Source organism: Leiobunum rupestre, chromosome 8, assembly GCF_980474605.1.
Source record: "Leiobunum rupestre chromosome 8, qqLeiRupe1.1.hap1, whole genome shotgun sequence".
Taxonomy (NCBI): Eukaryota; Metazoa; Arthropoda; class Arachnida; order Opiliones; family Sclerosomatidae; genus Leiobunum; species Leiobunum rupestre.
The window spans coordinates 11418226-11437561 of NC_143391.1; the positions used below are offsets into that span (position 1 = coordinate 11418226).

General features: G+C 38.4%; 1 protein-coding gene across 3 annotated transcripts in view; it reads right to left on the reverse strand.

Moving 5' to 3' along the window:
• LOC149932379 (glutamate receptor ionotropic, kainate 2-like) overlaps window positions 1-19336 on the reverse strand; it is a 41302-nt gene that overhangs the window by 14358 nt on the left and 7608 nt on the right. For all 3 annotated transcript variants that reach the window (XM_090155641.1, XM_090155640.1, XM_090155639.1), the window contains exons 2-7: window positions 17270-17431; window positions 16152-16403; window positions 13551-13726; window positions 12184-12237; window positions 7774-7938; window positions 3517-3669 (exon numbers count right to left, since the gene is read on the reverse strand). In XM_090155641.1, coding sequence (XP_090011767.1) covers window positions 3517-3669; window positions 7774-7938; window positions 12184-12237; window positions 13551-13726; window positions 16152-16403; window positions 17270-17431 — 962 coding nt within the window. The remainder of the gene's footprint in view (window positions 1-3516; window positions 3670-7773; window positions 7939-12183; window positions 12238-13550; window positions 13727-16151; window positions 16404-17269; window positions 17432-19336) is intronic.

Sequence of the window (19336 nt, forward strand, 5' to 3'; positions counted from 1 at the left end):
GAGCGCTCTATCACAGAACCACCGATAGCTGCTCAGCTTCACTGAAAATAAGACACTCATCGTATGCATAATAGGTAATAAAGTCTTGAATTTTTTTATGAATGAATTTATGAAGGCCTAATCTGTTTTTTTTTTACGAATGAAATTATGTTGATTTAATCTTCTTTGTTGTGTTTTTTAACTGATCGAGATTACGTTCTTTTTTGTCTAATCTTTGGTATTGTTGGTTTTTTCTGTCTTATATTTGTATCTACTATTTTTTAAGTTTATTTCCTTTTTCCCGCAAAATCGTCCAGTCTTAGAGGAACCTTTAAGAGCGTAAATCATGCCCAAAAGCTTATCCGGTTTCATTATAATAACGTGAAAAATCGTATTTGTGAATGGTAAGGTGTTGCGCTTCTTGATATTATATTTTCTATTGCTTGATTTCTAAGTATTTGAACTAATTTATTGCTTGACTGCGTTATAATATATTTCTATGAATTATTTGGATTCTGAAGTCTGATTGCTTGACTGCGTTATAATATTTTTCTATGAGTTTTGTTTCTGAAGTCTGATTGATTGGGTTGTTATTGTGTATTTTTCTATTCGTTATATTTATTTTTTGATACTCTAATATTTTAAACTGGATATAGTATAACGTTACTTCTGCGTATTTCGAATGTGCGTGACGTGGAGGGTATTTTCACGTTTTATTAGGATCAGTTTTTTTAATTTTAAATATCTTTCGTTTTATTTGTATTTTATTTCGTTTTTTCAGTCGTATATGTTTATCGAGTTGTATACATCGTGCGCTTACACTTATGTTGGTCTGATTTTTAACTGGGTCGTCATCACTTCGTAATTCATTTTAAACGTTTTCTCGACTGATTAAGATGTTTAATTTGAAATAAAATGAGCGTTAAAGATGCGGCAAGTATTTCGTAAGCGAGAAAAATACAAATACCCTCTGTAGTTATTTCTTTCATTAAAATTGGCTTCGTATTATATTTAACTGATAAACTTGTACCGTAAATAGGGTTAAATTCAATTGTGCATTGTTTTAGTACGTCTAACTCGCTGTTGTAACTACTTAATTTATAATATTCTGAATAAATTATACTCGGTTGTTTCATCTCAATTATTTTAATTATAATTAAAATTTTATACCGGGCGGGATTGAACCGGGATTACGTTTTTAGTAAATAACTCAGAATTGCGGAGATATATCGTTAAGAGTCATCTCGAAAAATTAATACCGCTAGGGACAATTCTTCCGAGGAGAGGTATATTTTGGCTTGCCAACTTGTTTAATGTTGAAATAAATAATAAATCTGATAAAAATAATAGAAAGTTCGTTGACGGTTGCATTCCTACAGGTTCAGGGCCAAAATAAATGGTCTCACACGTCATTGATATACAGGGTGTAAACGAGAACACGATCCAGCGGTATTAGGTCCAAATTTAATTTTAGTATGGATTTGAAATTTTCAGGTCACGTAGCTCGTGAAGGGGGACGTTTGAAACGTAAAATTTTAATGACCTTGAACCGTGTCTTCAAGGTCATTTAAAATTTTTCTCCAGAACCATTAGAGATACAAAATTGTTTTCGATTAGAAAAGTGGTCCCCGTCAAATTTTAAGACTAAATAGCTTTGACAATACCTAATTTTACCAATAACTAGTCGAGGGATTTTAGACAAAACAAGAAGGTTGTGATGAAAATAATGTTACTAGAGGCCAGGTTGAAGGGCTAATAACCCGAAATGTATTCATTTTAGACCATAAAAATTTGCTAGACATACTCGTCTGGTAGAGGGTCTTTAGAATTTGCAAACTCTGATGATCTTAAGCTCGTGGTTCAAGGTCATTCAAAGTTTATCCTGTGAACCAATAGATTTAGAGAAATGGTTCCAATTTGAAAAGTTTTTATCATGGTGGTTTGCATTGGGTTAAAGACATTAAGACTTAAAATTTTAATTTAAACCCTTTTAAATTGAAAACATTTCTCTAAATCATTGGTTCTCGAGATAAACTTTATATGACCTTGATCCATGCGTGAAAGGTTATCCAAGTTTGCAAATTTTAAAGACCCTTAGCAGATGAGAATATCTAGCAAATTTTGATACTCGAGCATGAGTACTTTTCGAATTATTAGCCCTTCAACCTGGTCTCTAGTAACATTATTTTCATCACAACCTTCTGGTTTTGTCTAAAATCCCTCGACTTGTTATTGGTCAAAATAGGTATGCTGAAAGCTATTTTGTCTTAAAATGTGACGAGGAACACTTTTCCAATGGAAACCAATTTTGTATCTCTAATGGTTCTGGAGATAAATTTTAAATGACCTTGAAGACACGGTTCAAGGTCATTAAAATTTTACGTTTCAAATGCCCCCCTTCACGAGCTACGTGACCTGAAAATTTCAAATCCGTACTAAAATTAAATTTTGCCTTATTAGAATTGGATCGTTGTTTGTTTACACCCTGTATATCACTGACGTGTGAGACCATTTATTTTGGCCCTGAACCTGTAGGAATGCAACCGTCAACGAACTTTCTATTATTTTTATCAGATTTATTATTTATTTCAACATTCCAAAAGCGGGTAAGAACTGGTAAAACCAAAAACAAAGTTGTATAAACAAAATTAAACGTAACTAGAAAAGATTCGAAAACTTATTTTTGATCGCTGCTGATTCAAAATTACTTTTCTAAATTTAAAAATATCTTTGACGGCCAAAATTTTAAAATGTTACGTTTCAAATGAGCTACGTGACCTAAAATTTTCAAATCCGTACTAAAATTAAATTTTGCCTTATTAGAACTGGATCGTTGTTTGTTTACACCCTGTATAGCTTCAGTCCAGTATATAGGGGTGGGGGGGGGGCGCTTAGATTTAGACAAGGCTGGCCATTTAATGCCCTTTCAGCGACGATTATAATTAATAGAACACCAAATATCCGGAGCATTTCAACGGGCCTCTCCTCACTTTCCAAAGACTCTCTAAACAGAGAACGTCCTTTGGCATCGTACGCGACGTAATCTAATGTTTGCGTCGTCCCATTCCCTTCGCTCTATCCTTGGCCGAAATTAATTTTCAGCGTGACGCGACAGAACCTATTTCGGGGGCTGCAAACAATAAATAAACAATAAATATGAAATATAGAGGACGCGCTCGCTATCAGTTAGTTTGGTCGGAATAAATATTATAGAAGCCTCAGTCGGGCGGGGGCTTACGGATGGACGGAGCAATTTAGCGAGCGACGGGACTGCGCGGGCACCGTGTCATAAACAAAAGCCTACCGATCTTTGGTGGCAAAATAAATTAAAGCGACACGCGTACAGCCGAGATGCCTCGGAAAACAATGTGAGAAAATGAAAGGGAGGGCCCGGCCAAGTTAGGATAAGATCCGTCCTCGCGACTTCGTGACGTAACCGTCCCGTCTTCCGGCGTTCTTTTTCGGCGTACGGCGGGAGGAGGTTGGGTACGCGTTAGGGAGCGGCGCTTAGACCGCCGAGTGAAGGTTCTGGCTTACGGAATTTATGTAGTTGAAAAGACTGCTTCCGTCGTTCCAAGGAACTTCCTCTTCGCAAGACACATTCGCCGGCCTTAACGAGGTCCCCCTTTCCATGGCGTGAAGTCCTCTCGCCAGAGCGTACACGGAGTCGTACATCAGAGCAGGCTCCGTCTGCGATCCAAGTTATATAAGAGAGAGAAAGGAGGGAAAGAGAAATATGGAGAAGGAAAGAGCGTTAGAATATTATCTTGACCGGTATTATAGGAACAACTAAGCCGTAATACTCGGAATATCTTATTTGAGTCGCCCGGGCCCCCGGGGATTATATTTGTAAGCGCGGGCCCACTCGCGTGCCGACGAGCGTTGTGGAAAAGCCTTCGGACCGTAAATCGGGGGTTGGAGTAGAGTCAGAGGGACCAATCGTATTTTTATTATTAATAGTAATCCCTTCGTTGTCGGGACATAGACACGGGCCCATTCTCCACTGTCGCTATACAATAATAAAAGAGAGCGGCGACACCTTCGCCGGTGTGTATCAAAGGGGATTTTCGAAAATGAAAGATAAGAGTTTTCTCTCTCTTATTTATCGCGCGTTATGCGCTGGCCTTTCAATATTTTATTCCGCGCCGGGAAGAGGAAGAATAAGGGTTTTAGCTTATCGCGAATTTTCAGTCGCGCCTCTGTCGGAATGAAACCAGCCTCCGAGCTGAACCCTTTTCTCCGTCCTAACGACGTATAGTTTTCCGAAAATATTGTTTATACTTCAATTAAGCGTATTTATATATCATTCGTTTTGTCACTTCAATTATTTGAAAATGAAGAAACGTTTAGACTAATCGAATTTCCTTCGCGGCTTGGATTACGTGGCGCGATATTCCAGAACATGATCTCGAAACCGGAGTTGATAAGCTGATTGTCCGTACTCCGGACGATTTTGTACCATTTATAGAAATTGTCGGTCTTACGGCGATCCTTATACCGCTTTACGGTTTCGGCGGCGTTGGAAAATTTTATTATTCCAACAGCTTCGCGAGTTGATCCCGCCATTTTCATCGCGAACAATTTTGTTGTTCCGGCGGCGTGAAGCTCTTGGCGCCTCCTAGTGATCCGCTTATTCCCTCTCTGTCTCTAGTAAAGGGTCGTCTAGTAATCTGGGCACGTTTTCTCGGAGCTCTTCAGCGGCGCCGACGTCCCCGTAGAACGCCTTGTCCCTGCCCTCGTGAACACAGAAATAACTTTTTATATCCCTTGGTCCCGACCTTATTTTATTACTACTTATTATTGCGAAAGCCGTCCTTCTCGAGACAAATTGGCTTATAAATATGGCCAACACTCTCGATGAAGCGTATTCGTCCATTCATCCATAAAAATGAATTGCTTTTTGTTATTAAAAATATATAATTAAATTTTACGCGTTATATCATAAGTTACGTATTAACAATTAGTATGAAACTTTAGCAAAAATTTCCACCGATCAATTGCGTTATCAAGGTTGAATTCGACAAAGACCCCAAATATCTAAATATAGCTCTCAAGGACGATAATATACTACTCACAAGGAGAGTACCCGAGGTGTTTATTTCTGATTTTGTTCAAAATCGGGCGTAATGTAGACCTATATGAGATATGAAATTCCCCAAAAGGAGACGTTGCGCTACCCATGGCAACCGAAAATAGTTTTGACTACTTAAAACAAAAAAATCTCCATTTAAAAAAGCATGGGATTTTTTTTTAATTTGAAAATCACGAAATGGGTAATTTTGACCACATTTAGGTAAATTTCATCAAGTTTGGGTAAATTTGAACATTTTTTGGTGTATAAATGTAAAAATGTTTGGGTAAAATAAGAAAAAAATCTTATTTTTGTTTTGAATGGTAAAAAACATTTTCGGTTGCCATGGCAAATCGAACGGGTAGTGCAAGGTCTCCTTTTGGGAATTTCATACCTCATATAGGTCTACATTACGCCCGACTTTGAAAAACTCGGCAATAAACACCTCGGGTCAGTTCGATTATAAATCCAAGTCGAAGCGGGGCCAAAATCGTCAGTGTCCTAAACAGCTTTGGTAAGAAACATTAAAACAATCGAAAGTACCATACATTCTTAAAAGAATACGTTTATATTCAATTTTTTCTTGCCACATATTTAACACCTTAGCACTAACAGGTTAATACAAGTTATTCTACACCGTAAATAGCATTTTTTATTTTAAAGTGCCATTCTACACCGTAAATACTATTTTTCCTTTTAGGGTGTTTATTTACACTGTTTGAGGTGCTTTTGGCCTCTGTTTTGGTTACTTTATTACACCGTTTGTGGTATAAAACTACTTCCTTCGGGATTCTTTACTCCCTTTAGGGTACTGAACTACTTCCTTAAGGGAGCTACACCCTAACCGGTGTTAAATCAATCTATTTACGGTGTAATATATCACCCTTTATACACTTTTATATTTGAGACCCTAAAGAGTGTTTTTTCAAATTCCCTTAATATAATAATCAGCTAGGCTAATACCCAAGGCACCACCTTAGGCGCAAGTCATCAAACGACATTTAAAGCCATTAATTTAGGTGGCCGGGTTACAATGCGTAGGAAGAAATTGACAAGCCCTTCATGCCATTTGAAAACCTTTTCTTTTAGGAAAGTACTTTAGATTATTAGGTTACTGGTGGTTATATTTATAATTTACAAGAGTAAAAATATTGTTCTCCACCGGTTTTGCTACTAGGAAGCGCCGCCATATTTTTCCAAAAGCAGTTAGTATTATAATACCGTTTTCGGGTAGAATGGAGATAAAAAGGTAAATCATTTCCTTTCATTAAATTTATTTTAGCTCTTTTTTTAAATTACCCATCGTCTATCGTAATATATAGAGAGAATTGGGGTAAATAAAGAAATTATTCTTCCGTGTCATTTACTCTTCGGAAGATGAGACTTTCTTAAAGGGATAACTGATGAGGTAAGAAAAGTAAAGGTATATAACCTTTCTCAATTTACTTTTTGAATGGGGTTTGATTTTCAAATCATCTTTTCAGATCCCCCTCGAAGAAAAGAACCAATATTGGCGGAGATTTGCGGAGTATATATCAATATACACACACATTCAAATCACTTTGAAAATAAGAAAATGGATCTTTGAGAGGCGCGGAGGAACGCTCCAAAGGCTCGCGACAATGGCTTTCGGTTATCCAAATGGAGCCGCTCTCTTACCCTCTTTCTTATACTTATACGGTTGCTTAAAGCGAGCTCTCATCGAAGTCTCTACGGACCCGCGAAAGCCTTCCAAGCGTCGCTGTCTAGATAGACCTTAAAGGTTTTTATACGCTGCCAGATTGAATGATGACCTCTATTGGAGTAAGGGTAAATACCGCCTCGCAGTTCTTTCCATTAGTAGCGACAACGCCCGCCCAGATCATCCCCTCCGCATTTTACTCTCATTTTCCGATACACGCAATCTACGTCACGAAAATAGCGCGTTATACTCGCGAAACTTACGGCCTTCTAGTTTATTCGTTTTAGCGAGGTTCGATGGCGTACGTTCGGGAATTTCGGCCGCGGGAATGGTGGGATATTGGAGCTTTCGGAAACCGTCTATAAGTTCCGTTGAACCATTAGTCCGTGGTTGAGCGGTTTGTATCGGTTTGAGAAGGGGGACGCGTAGCGGACTCTGATCCCTGGTTCATCACCGCTCGCTGTTTGTCTTTGCACGTCAGGGGGATCCCGGAGGACCCAAGAAGCAAAATTCGCCGCCCGATAGTGCACGAACCCACTTTACCCCCCTCCCCCTCCCCGTTCTTTATCTTTTGGATCTATTCTTTAAAAACGTCTCCTTTTTCTTTCGTTCTCGGTTTCCGAGATTGGCATCTTTGTCCGGATACGATCCGAGGAAGCGACCAAACCTTCCTTCTCAGGCCCCGCTAAGCGGTAATGACAGGTTGTTCCGCGCAGGACGAATGGAGTATTTCGAAAATGGCTTTTTATTTTAAAGGGAAAAGTCCGTACGCGGAAGAGGGTAGAAGAGATAAGGGGTCAGGAGGGCATTTTTTCACCGCGAATCCTTGGTCGAGATAAGATCCTCGGGATAAAGATCTAATAGCGGCCCGAAGCCAAAGACCTTCGGATCTCGATTTGTACGATCATTTCGGAGCGATATCCGTAGCCTTGGAAGAAAAGGCTTTACCTTTAACGATCGGATTCTTATTATGGGAGATAAATTGCTCGAAACTTTTATAGATGGTCATACTGTAAGATAAAAGTTTTATATAGATATCAACCTTAATAACGTTGGCTCTGCTGAGAATAGGGTGCCCGACGGGTTGAAATTTCTCCATGTCCTTGAGGACCTTCTTGACGGTTGCGTTTTCAGAGTCAACCATCCGATAGGCGGTCATGTTCACGAAATTGTACTTAAAATCTTCTAAACTGTACGCCTCTATATCCTGCCAAAGAAACGAAAAAAAGTTATTATTTGCTTAAAATGCGAGTGTTGGGCTAGCCTACTTCCAGGGGCTAGTAGGCCACACTTTGAAACTCTCTGGCGCTCTTTTAACTCATCGTAGGAAAATGGGGAAAACAGGCATACTTCTCAAATCACCCCCTACAACTCCTTAAAATATTTGCAAAACCTTTTGAAACACCCTGTATAAGTTTTAATTTACCAAAATAACTTGATCGAATGTCCAAATTGGGATCCAACTTGGATCGAAAGACATCCAGTTAGAATCCAATTATTTTTTGATCAAATCACATCGGAATAAATTCAAATGTAAAATTGGATGATATATAAAAAATGTTTGATTGGATTTTCGATTTTGATCCGCCATCTTATGGAAATAATTTTGGAATCAAATTTATTCCACCATTTTCGTAAGGGTTGACTTACACTAGGGTTCTATATCATTTTGTTAAATTTAACAGTTACAGATATCAAGGTTACAGCTATAACTCGTATATTTCTGATTACTCCTTGACACACTTTCTGTAGAAATACGACAAACAATAGAAAAGAATGGGACAAATACGGACTTGATCATTCCATTAAATTATAGATTTCTTCCTTTGTTCGTGGAATAGCGTTATTGGAAAACTCGTATTTTATTCTATTACGGGAAATGAATTGGGCCAATCCATTATTATTATAGGTCTCTAAAGAATATATAGCTCAATCCAATCGGATATTCGCTAAGAGGATGTTAAAAAAGATGTTCGGGCTCCCCGACCATCCCTTCCAACCACGGCAGAAGAAAAAACAGTTAAAAGAGTGAGTGAGTGAGTGAGTGAGTGAGAGAAAAGGAAGGGAATATAACTGTGGAATGAAAGAGTCCTCCGCCGCTGAAAGTCGCTGAAGAGTCATTAGGTAGCGGTGATGCGTTTTTCCCTTTTAGGCGTTCGATGACTTTATTTCTGAGAATCGCGTCGGCCCCTCCGCCCTCTTATCGGGACCACCGCCCCTTCATTTGTCCCGTATCCGTCGCGGAACTTCGTTTCCTCCATACAAATGCCGCTAAAGTAGGAGCGAACCGACGAGATAGGCGGATTCCGCGAACGAACTATCTGGCTGGGCCCGCTCTATTTGGGAATGTTATATGGTCATGCAAATGGGAAAACTCTCCGCTCTCTCTTCATCCGAGAGAATCCTTTTCTCTCGCCGCGAACTCCCGCTTCCGATTCCTATAGGAGGCCTAACGAACGCCTAACCTCGTTGTTCGCTTTGGAGACTGCGAGCGGGTGCGGTTTATTCGGGACGAAGTTAGCCTTCCCTCTCGAACCTTTTTAAGCCTCTTCTCGGTCCTAACAAGGGAGCTTTCGTAGTCGCTGTATTAAAAGATTTAACGCGTCCCCCCCCCCTATAGTTCTAGTCATTGCTCTTTGTCATTTCCGTCATGAAACTGGTTTTGTTCGCTCGCGAGGAGGGAGAATCGATTTGTTTTACGGCTTCTATTCAAAGACTTTGCGTTTTAAAGTTAATGGCGGCATTTACGCCAAAGCGGACTCAACCTTCGTGTTTGTAAACATTCCTGGGTTTTCGCCGCGGAACTTTCAATTCACTGGCACTCTGTGAGACCCAAAAACAAAACGGCGAAAGTTTTTCTAAAAGTGCCGAGAACGAATTCTTGATTGTATTTAACGTCGCGGGGGAGTGATTATGGCCGTGATTCGCGAAAGTCTTAAAAGGCTTTCATCTTCCGCTCCTCTTTGTATTCCACCAAAGGATTTCTTTCAATATAATTACGATGCATTTTTTAAGCCTTGGTTTTATTAGCTAGAAAATTTATTATATTGGACTTATTTGAACTCCTAAGTTCCGGGACTACTGCCATAGTTGTAGGTGAAAAATAGATTAAGCGCCTGTAGAAGTGTTCTACTCGTTTTGCATCGGTGTACAGGGAGAAGTGTACTACCAGATATCAATGATTTTCCACTTAAATAACACATGTTGTATACGGTACCAAATGAAAAAAGCTTCAAATTTGTTTTAAATTAATTAAGTACTATAAGTCACTAAAAGACAAAAGAAAATCTAACAGAAGACCGGTTTCAATCTTTTGGGGTTAATCAGTGGAATTAGAGCAATAAGGGTTCGAAAAGTTTGATCCGCCAAGTAGTAGTCAGTAATATAACATAACACAATGTGCACTAGTCGCTAAAATGAGGCAAATTAACTCGTGTGATAATATGAGGCCAATGAACTTGTGTGATAATATGAGGCCAATTAACTTGCGTGATAATATGAGGCCAATTAACTTGCGTGATAATATGAGGCCAATTAACTCGTGTGATAATATGAGGCCAATGAACTTGTGTGATAATATGAGGCCAATTAACTTGCGTGATAATATGAGGCCAATTAACTTGTGTGATAATATGAGGCAAATTAATTTGTGTGATAATATGAGGCAAATTAACTCGTGTGATAAAATGAGGCAAATTAACTTGTGCGATAATATGAGGCCAATTAACTTGTGTGATAATATGAGGCCAATTAACTTGCGTGATAATATGAGGCCAATTAACTTGCGTGATAATATGAGGCCAATTAACTTGTGTGATAATATGAGGCAAATTAATTTGTGTGATAATATGAGGCCAATTAACTCGTGTGATAATATGACGCCAATGAACTTGTGTGATAATATGAGGCCAATTAACTTGTGTGATAATATGAGCCAAATTAATTTGTGTGATAATATGAGGCAAATTAACTCGTGTGATAAAATGAGGCAAATTAACTCGTGTGATAAAATGAGGCAAATTAACTCGTGTGATAATATGAGGCCAATTAATTTGTGTGATAATATGAGGCCAATTAACTCGTGTGATAATATGAGACCAATTAATTTGTGTGATAATATGAGGCAAATTAACTCGTGTTATAAAATGAGGCAAATTAACTCGTGTGATAATATGAGGCAAATTAACTTGTGCGATAATATGAGGCCAATTAACTTGTGTGATAATATGAGGCCAATTAACTTGCGTGATAATATGAGGCCAATTAACTTGCGTGATAATATGAGGCCAATTAACTTGTGTGATAATATGAGGCAAATTAATTTGTGTGATAATATGAGGCCAATTAACTCGTGTGATAATATGACGCCAATGAACTTGTGTGATAATATGAGGCCAATTAACTTGTGTGATAATATGAGCCAAATTAATTTGTGTGATAATATGAGGCAAATTAACTCGTGTGATAAAATGAGGCAAATTAACTCGTGTGATAAAATGAGGCAAATTAACTCGTGTGATAATATGAGGCCAATTAATTTGTGTGATAATATGAGGCCAATTAACTCGTGTGATAATATGAGACCAATTAATTTGTGTGATAATATGAGGCAAATTAACTCGTGTTATAAAATGAGGCAAATTAACTCGTGTGATAATATGAGGCAAATTAACTTGTGCGATAAGTTTACGTTGGGAGGGCAAAGTTACTTAAACAATATTACCAAAACCTGTAGAATTGTCATTCCGAAGTTATATTTGCCTCGACAAAAGAGTGACTTCAAATTTAATCATTTTTGCTGCAGCGGACAACCGGTGATATAATAATACCGGGGGGGGGGGGGGTTACGGCTCTCAGTTGAAACCTTGCTTTTCCAAACGAAAACGAAAATAAAAAACTTTAATATAGAAAACTAACAAATATTTGAAAGACTTATATTTCAAAGTTTGCGAAAGATAGAGAGAAAAAGGCGAGAATGTATGTCTCTATCCGCAAATAATTATGTTTGCTTTTTCTGGGTAATCCTCCTTTTTTCGAGTCGGATTTGCTTCCAACACTCTGGAATTTATTCATCTTTAAAATTCCCTTCCAAAAATTGGCGCGAAAAAAGTTTGGTAAAAACAAAAAAGAGGAAATGTAAGAAAAAAAGTGCAAATATTGATTGCCGATAAGAGATAGTTTTGCCAAAATCGAGACTTTCATCCGCTCAGGAAATGGAGCAGCTTTTTTTTCAATTTGCTTTTCATACTAGCTTTCCCTTTTTTGGCAATTATTTCATTGTTACGAACAAAACCTTTTTTTTTTCTTACAAAGAAAAACAAATTAGATGAAATTAGCTTTCCCCTATGACTGAAATTTATTTATCCAAATTGCTTTTTGGCTCTCTACTTGGAGCTTATATTGAAAGAACGTGATATTTACAGGAGGTTAGAAAAAGTGTCAGTATACTTACAAAAGTAGTAAAATGATAGTAATATTTGTAATCGTTCATTTGAACTTGTAGAATCTGCAAATAAATAATGTATAATTTATCATTATGGCGGCATTTAAAGGCAATCCACTTTCAAATTTAGTATATAATAATCAGCTAGGCTATGTCCAAGTCATCTAGCGACTTTTAATACCTTTATCCTAGGTGGCCGGAAGGTGGTAGCAAGCATTTCATACCACGCGAGCCAGCAACTCCCTACACTCACTATTAACGTTAGCCTCAACAAGACCCTTTGGAAATTGGAAAACGGAGGACTCGCGGGAAAACGCCTATAACCAATGAGGAGAAACCTGGCAATTTCAAAGCGCAAGGAGTAGTTCCGAGTTTTCACCCAGTGCCACAAGCTGGGATCCAAACCGGCTCCTCTTGCGAAAGTGCTAACCACTCCGCCACCCCATAAAATCTTTTATAGAACTATGTCAATTTTTTGGACTAACGCTTAAAATGTTTATAATAAAGTATAACCATAAGAATCATAAAATATATATTTATTACAATGAATTTTTGTGTGGAGTTTCTTTGTTGGCAAAATTACTGCCATACTTTCTTTAAAAAGTGTCATACTAAATCAGGGTTGGACCGGAAAAAGTGGGAAAAACTCTTTTCGTGGTAAATTAATCATTGATATATCTATAAAGTGACTAATTTGGTCATTGCAATAGGAGAGATAAAAAAGGTAAGAAGAAGAGTAAATAGAATAGAAGAATATACTGCTTTTATTATATATTTTTTTATTGAATTTTGCCACTAGAGGTGGAAAAAACCCTGGAAGTACGATTTTCCACACAGTTTTTAACAGGAAAACAATAGGTGGAAATAACCGCGGAAAAATCTAGTTTTTTCCTAGAAATAAACGCGGTTTTTTGGCAAAATTGTGCTAACCCTGTTAACTAAATGTTTCTTACGGTATAACCAAGAACTTAGTATAAGCGGAAGATTATAAAGTAAGACAGAAATATCCATCTACGCCATAAAATGAAACATTTCATTAAGCATGAATTTCCCGCCAAACCACATATCACGGCTAAAAGTTTACCACGCTAATTACTTTTCCTAACCAGGTAAAATATTAAAATGACAATACATAAGAATATGAACTAATTAATAAATCATTTTCCCTCTGTAATAGTTTTACAAACTCGCTATATGATGAACTATGTTTTCTTCCCACAAAACCATTTTCAAACATCACAGAGAGCCTGCGAAGTTACGTGTTTCAAACGCATAAGGTCAACAGGATAGGAAGATAAATGTTTATCTTGTAAGATATACATTATATACTTCTGGTATAACTAATTAATGTATGGGCGAAACAACTTGAGACTTACCGCAGAGAGCAAAGTTCCTAAATCTTCTGGGCGGATATCAAGAATGATGCTATAAATTCCTCTGCTTTTGATGTCTTTTAAAATATCGTGGAATGAGTCTTTGGTAGTTTTGCGAAAAATAAATTGTACATTTCTTGGCATGGGTGGTTTCACCAATTCCTGTAGGTTCACTAGAGCTGCACCGACAAAAATACACGTAACAAATTATATAAAGAATTTAAAAAATAAGAGATGCAGTTTGGTGTTGACGTTTAGGAGAAAGGTATTCCCAGAATTGATCATTTGCCTTAAGTATACTAATCTCAAAATAATGGATCCAGTGGGTAATTATCACTATAGATCTAATAAATTATACATATATATTTTCCGAATACATATATATATATATAAGGTAATTAAAACCAGAACTCAACGGAAGATAGTCGTTTCCCCCCTTAATAAATGATGAGAAGCTATCATTTAGTCGTTAAGGGTTTCTCGCTCTCGCCTCTGACGTTCGACAAGCCGATTGGCCACCTATGAAATATGACTCTACGAATCCACGCCGTAAAGCACTTCGGCAATATATGGAGTCTAAAATTAAATTTACGCTCTCCTAAAAATTGAATGGAGGGCACGGTTTCCGAGGGATAAAGATCATATTTTACGGATTTCCACCATCTTTCTCTTTCGCTTCGGATCAGACCCATCATCCCCGCAGTTGGAGAGCCGGATTCCGTAAAAGTACCCCGGGGTAGGGAGAGATTCGCCCTTATGTATATCGAGAAAGAAAACTTTTATTTCATTGGCTTTTCGAAGCGCGACAATTTTATAGATAGCCTGGGCATTTTTTATCCTCGAAGGTTTTTCTTATTTGAGCTCTCCGCTTCGATCGCGATCTGCCATTGCCTTTTCTCTTTCCCCCCGACCCAACAAATTTCGCTCGAGATTATTGATGACTTTCTTGTACGCGCGAGAAAGAATTTTAAACTACAGGCTTCTCACTGACATTAAAATACGAGCGATTTTGGTACGAGGACTTAAACCCGATGTATATTTTGTTTGAAGACCTATTTAAACAGATTTAAGCAACCGTTAGGTTTAATTCGCGCATGGGCCAAATAATGATAAATCCAGGACATGACTCTATGCGAAAAACCCGTCCAACAGCGCTAACACCCGATCACTATTGCCCCCTATTGGGAAAAACGCGCGATCGCGGACCTACGTCATTTTGGGAGCAAATTTTTTAGGGACAGTTTTCAAAAATAATACACGTGGTCGTCGTAGTAAATATCCTGGAATATTTATTCACAGTTATCATATATAGTGTGGTTATTAAAGGAAGTACTTATTTTTATACGTACTAAGTTCATAATTAGTATAATATATATAATTATTTAATATTAAACATATACTTTCCTAGAATCGTTAAAATTTATCAAAAAATGAGGGGCCAAATATGGCAGGATTTTCGAATTACAACCGCCACTTATTTCCGAATTCCGACTCAGTCATCACTAGATGGCGTTCGGGAAACCGGAAACTTGCTTGATTTTGCCCCCAATTTTTTTTATTTTTTCCTCCTTTTCCCCCCTACTAAAATGGCCGCCTGTGTCTTTTAGTGGACGGCCGATTTAGTACGCGTGAAGGTACCAGAGTCATGTCCTGGATTTATCATTATTTGGCCCATGATTCGCGTAAGTCTGAAATTTTCAACAAGTGTCTTTCTAAACAAAAGAGATACAACGAAACCCATAAAATCTTTAAAAATGAGCTCGGGTAATACCCAAAGCACCGCATTCTGCCTAAGTCAGCGAGCGACTTTCAATACCATTATTCTAGGTGGCTGGTTTATACCGCGGAAGATGATAGTGCTACTCGAGTCAACAGCTCCCTAAACTCGCTATTACCGTTAAACTCAACAAGTTTTTATGAAAAGATGAAACCGGGGAACTCACTGAAAAACCCTTTTTAACCAGTGGGGAGAGCACTTTGAAAAGTCAACGCTCTGTGCCATAACTGTCAAGAGTAAAATTATTTTCCTAATTTCGAAATCTTATATTTGGTAATGCCAAAAGTAAATGAACCGAAGTTATCAGACTGCTATACTCCTCATGTTGGAGGTGTTTCGCTTATGAAGTTACATTTTGACCTACTATTTGAAATTTTGCGCGCTCCTAGGTTGAAAAAAAGTTTTTCCCAAGTGCAATTTATCGCGTCAAAAGGCCAGGATGGAAATAAGATTTTATTCGACTCGATTCTATCCTCATTTTCATAAGGAAAACGCCTTCCGATTCTGAGTGCTATTTCGATAACTTCGGTTCATTTTCTTCTGTTAGCCTAATGCTATTTGCAATATAAAATTGTTTCGACCCAAATATGGAAATTAGACCTATATGAATAAGAAAGAGGTGACAAAAATAAAACGAATTATCATCCATTTCCGCGTATTCGTCATAAAAAGGCAGACGCTCATCGATTTTATTAGGACTTTGAATGTAAATATAAACGGATAGAAAAAGGAGGAAGATGAAAGATAGTTTTTGGCGTGGGAATATGTCTAGAGTGAGAGAGGGAGGGAGAGAGAGAGAGAGAGAGAAGGGGAAAAGTTTCGCTCACACATATCATCTTGGTACATGACAGCGACGTGCGTCCAGTTCAGGTACATGATCAGATCCATCAGCGCGTTGCCGAGGAGTCGCGGACTCGGATGAAGATTAATGGAGAACTCCTTCACTTCCGGTTCCGAGTCCAGCCTCATCTCAATGTGAGGAATATCCAAGGCGTCGCACAGGGACTGAATATGGTTGCCTAGCAACGAATCTTGGGGGCCGAAAATGGCGCTCACACCAGTACTGATTTGATAACATGCTTCGCATTCGCGTAGACGCCAAAAAAAGAAGACAAATAATCGGGAAAAAACCTTTAAAATAGCGCCTAAAGAAAAGACTTTTTAAGGGGAGGGACGAAAGGAAAGAATTAACGAGAAAAAATTAATTAAAAGTTTCGCGCGAAGAAAGTTTTAAGAGCGACTGAAAATCGAAAAATTCGAAGGAAAAAGGTTCCATAGTATTCGCGCGTCTTTGATTAGAACGTTTCCAAATGCCCGCTCACGAATTTCCCTTTAAGGGAATGACATTTTGTTCTATTCTAAACGTCTAAAGGAATTTAGAACTGCCACTAAAAAAAATAGGTTTGGAAAGAAAGGGAGGAGCGAACCGTTTTATCGAATTAAATGAACCGCTCTGTTGGTTTTTCCGAGAATGTGTGTCGGGGACGTTTCGAGATTCCGATAACGTTCCTCAAAACTCGGTTCTTTTTCATCCTAACAAGCCGTATAGAAGAACCGCCGCGATGAGAAGAAAGGAGACGCACTCTCCGCGTTTCACGTACTCGCCTTCCGCCTTTCACCGCCAGTTACCTCTCTAATTAAGAAGGGAACCTTGATTAGATTACCTAGTCCTTCGGAATTCGAAGTACAGGCCCCAAAAACTCTCGCTTGATTCTGAAATACGTTCGGCTGGCATCCTACAATGACTTTTAAACAGCGTTAATTTCGCTTAATTCCGCGTGAAATATCGTTAAGCCTTTTGTAAATCGCCGTTCCGCTAGTTTATTCGAGAAACTAATCAAATTAACGTCTTTTCCAGTCTACCCCTATTTCGGTGATGGAAATACTCGATGGACGTACGCGGTCAACTGGTTATTGTCCGATTGTCCGAGAGCTGTCGTCTCACCTCTTTTGGCTGCGTGGAAGCTGTCGTCTCTTGGAACGTACTGTACGTCGTAGCTGAGAGAGGAGTTCGGGAGGACGGTCCTGTCTTTGTTAATTCGAACGATGGCGTATCTGAAGGCCAACTCGATGGGACTGTCCCGCTGATCTTCCGTAAAGAGAGCACCTAAGCCGCGACGGGAAATAAAAACAGATTGTCATATTTCAGAGATAATCATCGTTCACAAATTATACGCGAGTTTGGCAGTTGTTTTACACCTTCAACTTTAGTTGATAAACTTTAACCATAAGTCTACAATATTGTTTCATAAGTTTGTCACTTTGGGGAAAATTTTACTGAAAATCTCCCCCGAGCGAGGCGCTGTCAAAGACTACGTGTGACGCGTTAGCAAGCGGACGCAAAACTGCGATGAAGCCCGTAATGCAGTCTGTCTTGTGAATAGCTCTCAGTAATTTGTGAAGAATAGTAAGTGTCACACTTATGTAACAATATTATACACTTATGCTTTAACTTATCTTACATTTCTTTCTCCATAACGCATATCCCCCTATTTGGCTTTCCGTTTCTACGCAACACGTTTTGAAGTTTTTAATGTTTAGGGTTAGCTTCTCTATTCAGTTTAGTTAATTCCCTGCGCGGTACAGATGAGCTCCAACTTGGGCGGAACCGGTCTACTGCTAGAAATTCTGGCTATTTAAATTCCATTTTAATCTGCTTTTGACTCGAAGATCTATTTGGTCCGAGTTTCGCGTTTTAATTTTATTCTCGAAAACCTATCGGTTCGAGTATTTCGTCAGTTTTATCATTACTTTAAATTGGTTAGGGTTTAGCTTTTTTTTTGCCCCCGTTTTATAATGGACTTTTCTATATTTTCGCGTAATTTAGCTGCATTATAGTCCATTCTTGGTTTTTATTAATTTAACACTTTCAACCCGGGTCTCAACACTTTCTGCGAAAAATTACTTCAAAGCGAAATAATGGTATGGTTTCAATTGCGACTTTTAATGCCTTTAAACAGGTGGCCGGGTTACAATGCAAGCTAGCAGAGCCGTTACAAGAGTTCACGAAATACATTATGGGTGGTCTCTTTTTATACCAATGATGTCATTTGAAAAAAAAAGCGATTGACTATAAATAATATAAAAATGCGAGACCGAAATAAGTCCAAAAAGTTTTAAAAAAAAACACACACTTAAAAAAACATTAGAAAGGGAAAACCTATAATTCAGTTAGTGGTGTCGTTAGATGGGGACTATACAACTATATTTATCGCGGTATAAAAATGAAATAATTAACTCGTGGACCGTGAATTGTTTTTCTTAGATAGAAAAGCATCGCTAAAGCGGAATGGTATTCCCAAAACAGACATTTTTAAAACCAACAGAAAGTTTTCAATGGTCTTTGTTTTTGTTTGGGTGAAAAACTTTTCACTTTTCAACCTATTTCCCCTCTGGCTTTTAAAAAGGCCTTTGAACAAAGTGGGCGATGACCTTATTAAAGGGAAGACTAAAAGTGTCCGATGGGTGGACTCGTAGAAAAGACAGGGTCGACGGGAAAAAACCGATTAAGGATATACGATATGGTACGGAAGGAATTAAAAAAAGCCTACAGAACCCACCCGATCTCTTTCCTCTTAACTCGCCACTTTCTTCGGTTTGATCAGCGAAGGAAAAAAACGGATTATTCTTTTTCTTTGTCATCCTACAAACTCTTCCTCTTTGGCTTAAATCTTTCTCGAGATGAGTTTGCCAAAACTTACGAAGACAAAAAATTTTCGACGACAAAAAATATCGACGGCAAGACGAAGAAAGAGAGCGTGCGTAGGAGAGGCTCGTTTTTAAGAGACTGAGATTGGGAGCTCCTCCCTTTGAAATTCCCGGCTCTTCGTTGCCCATCAAGGAGAGCCGTCACCTGTCTCGAGTCTTCGCGAGTGAAAAGGAGAAAGAAATCGCGAGGGGGGTCAGTCGGCGCGTATAGTGGAAGAAAGAGTTTTCGTTGCTCGTAATAATTACGATCGAGTCTTTAGGGAGTTCATTAATTATCGGTTTGGCTTTAAGAGGGTTTCACGAG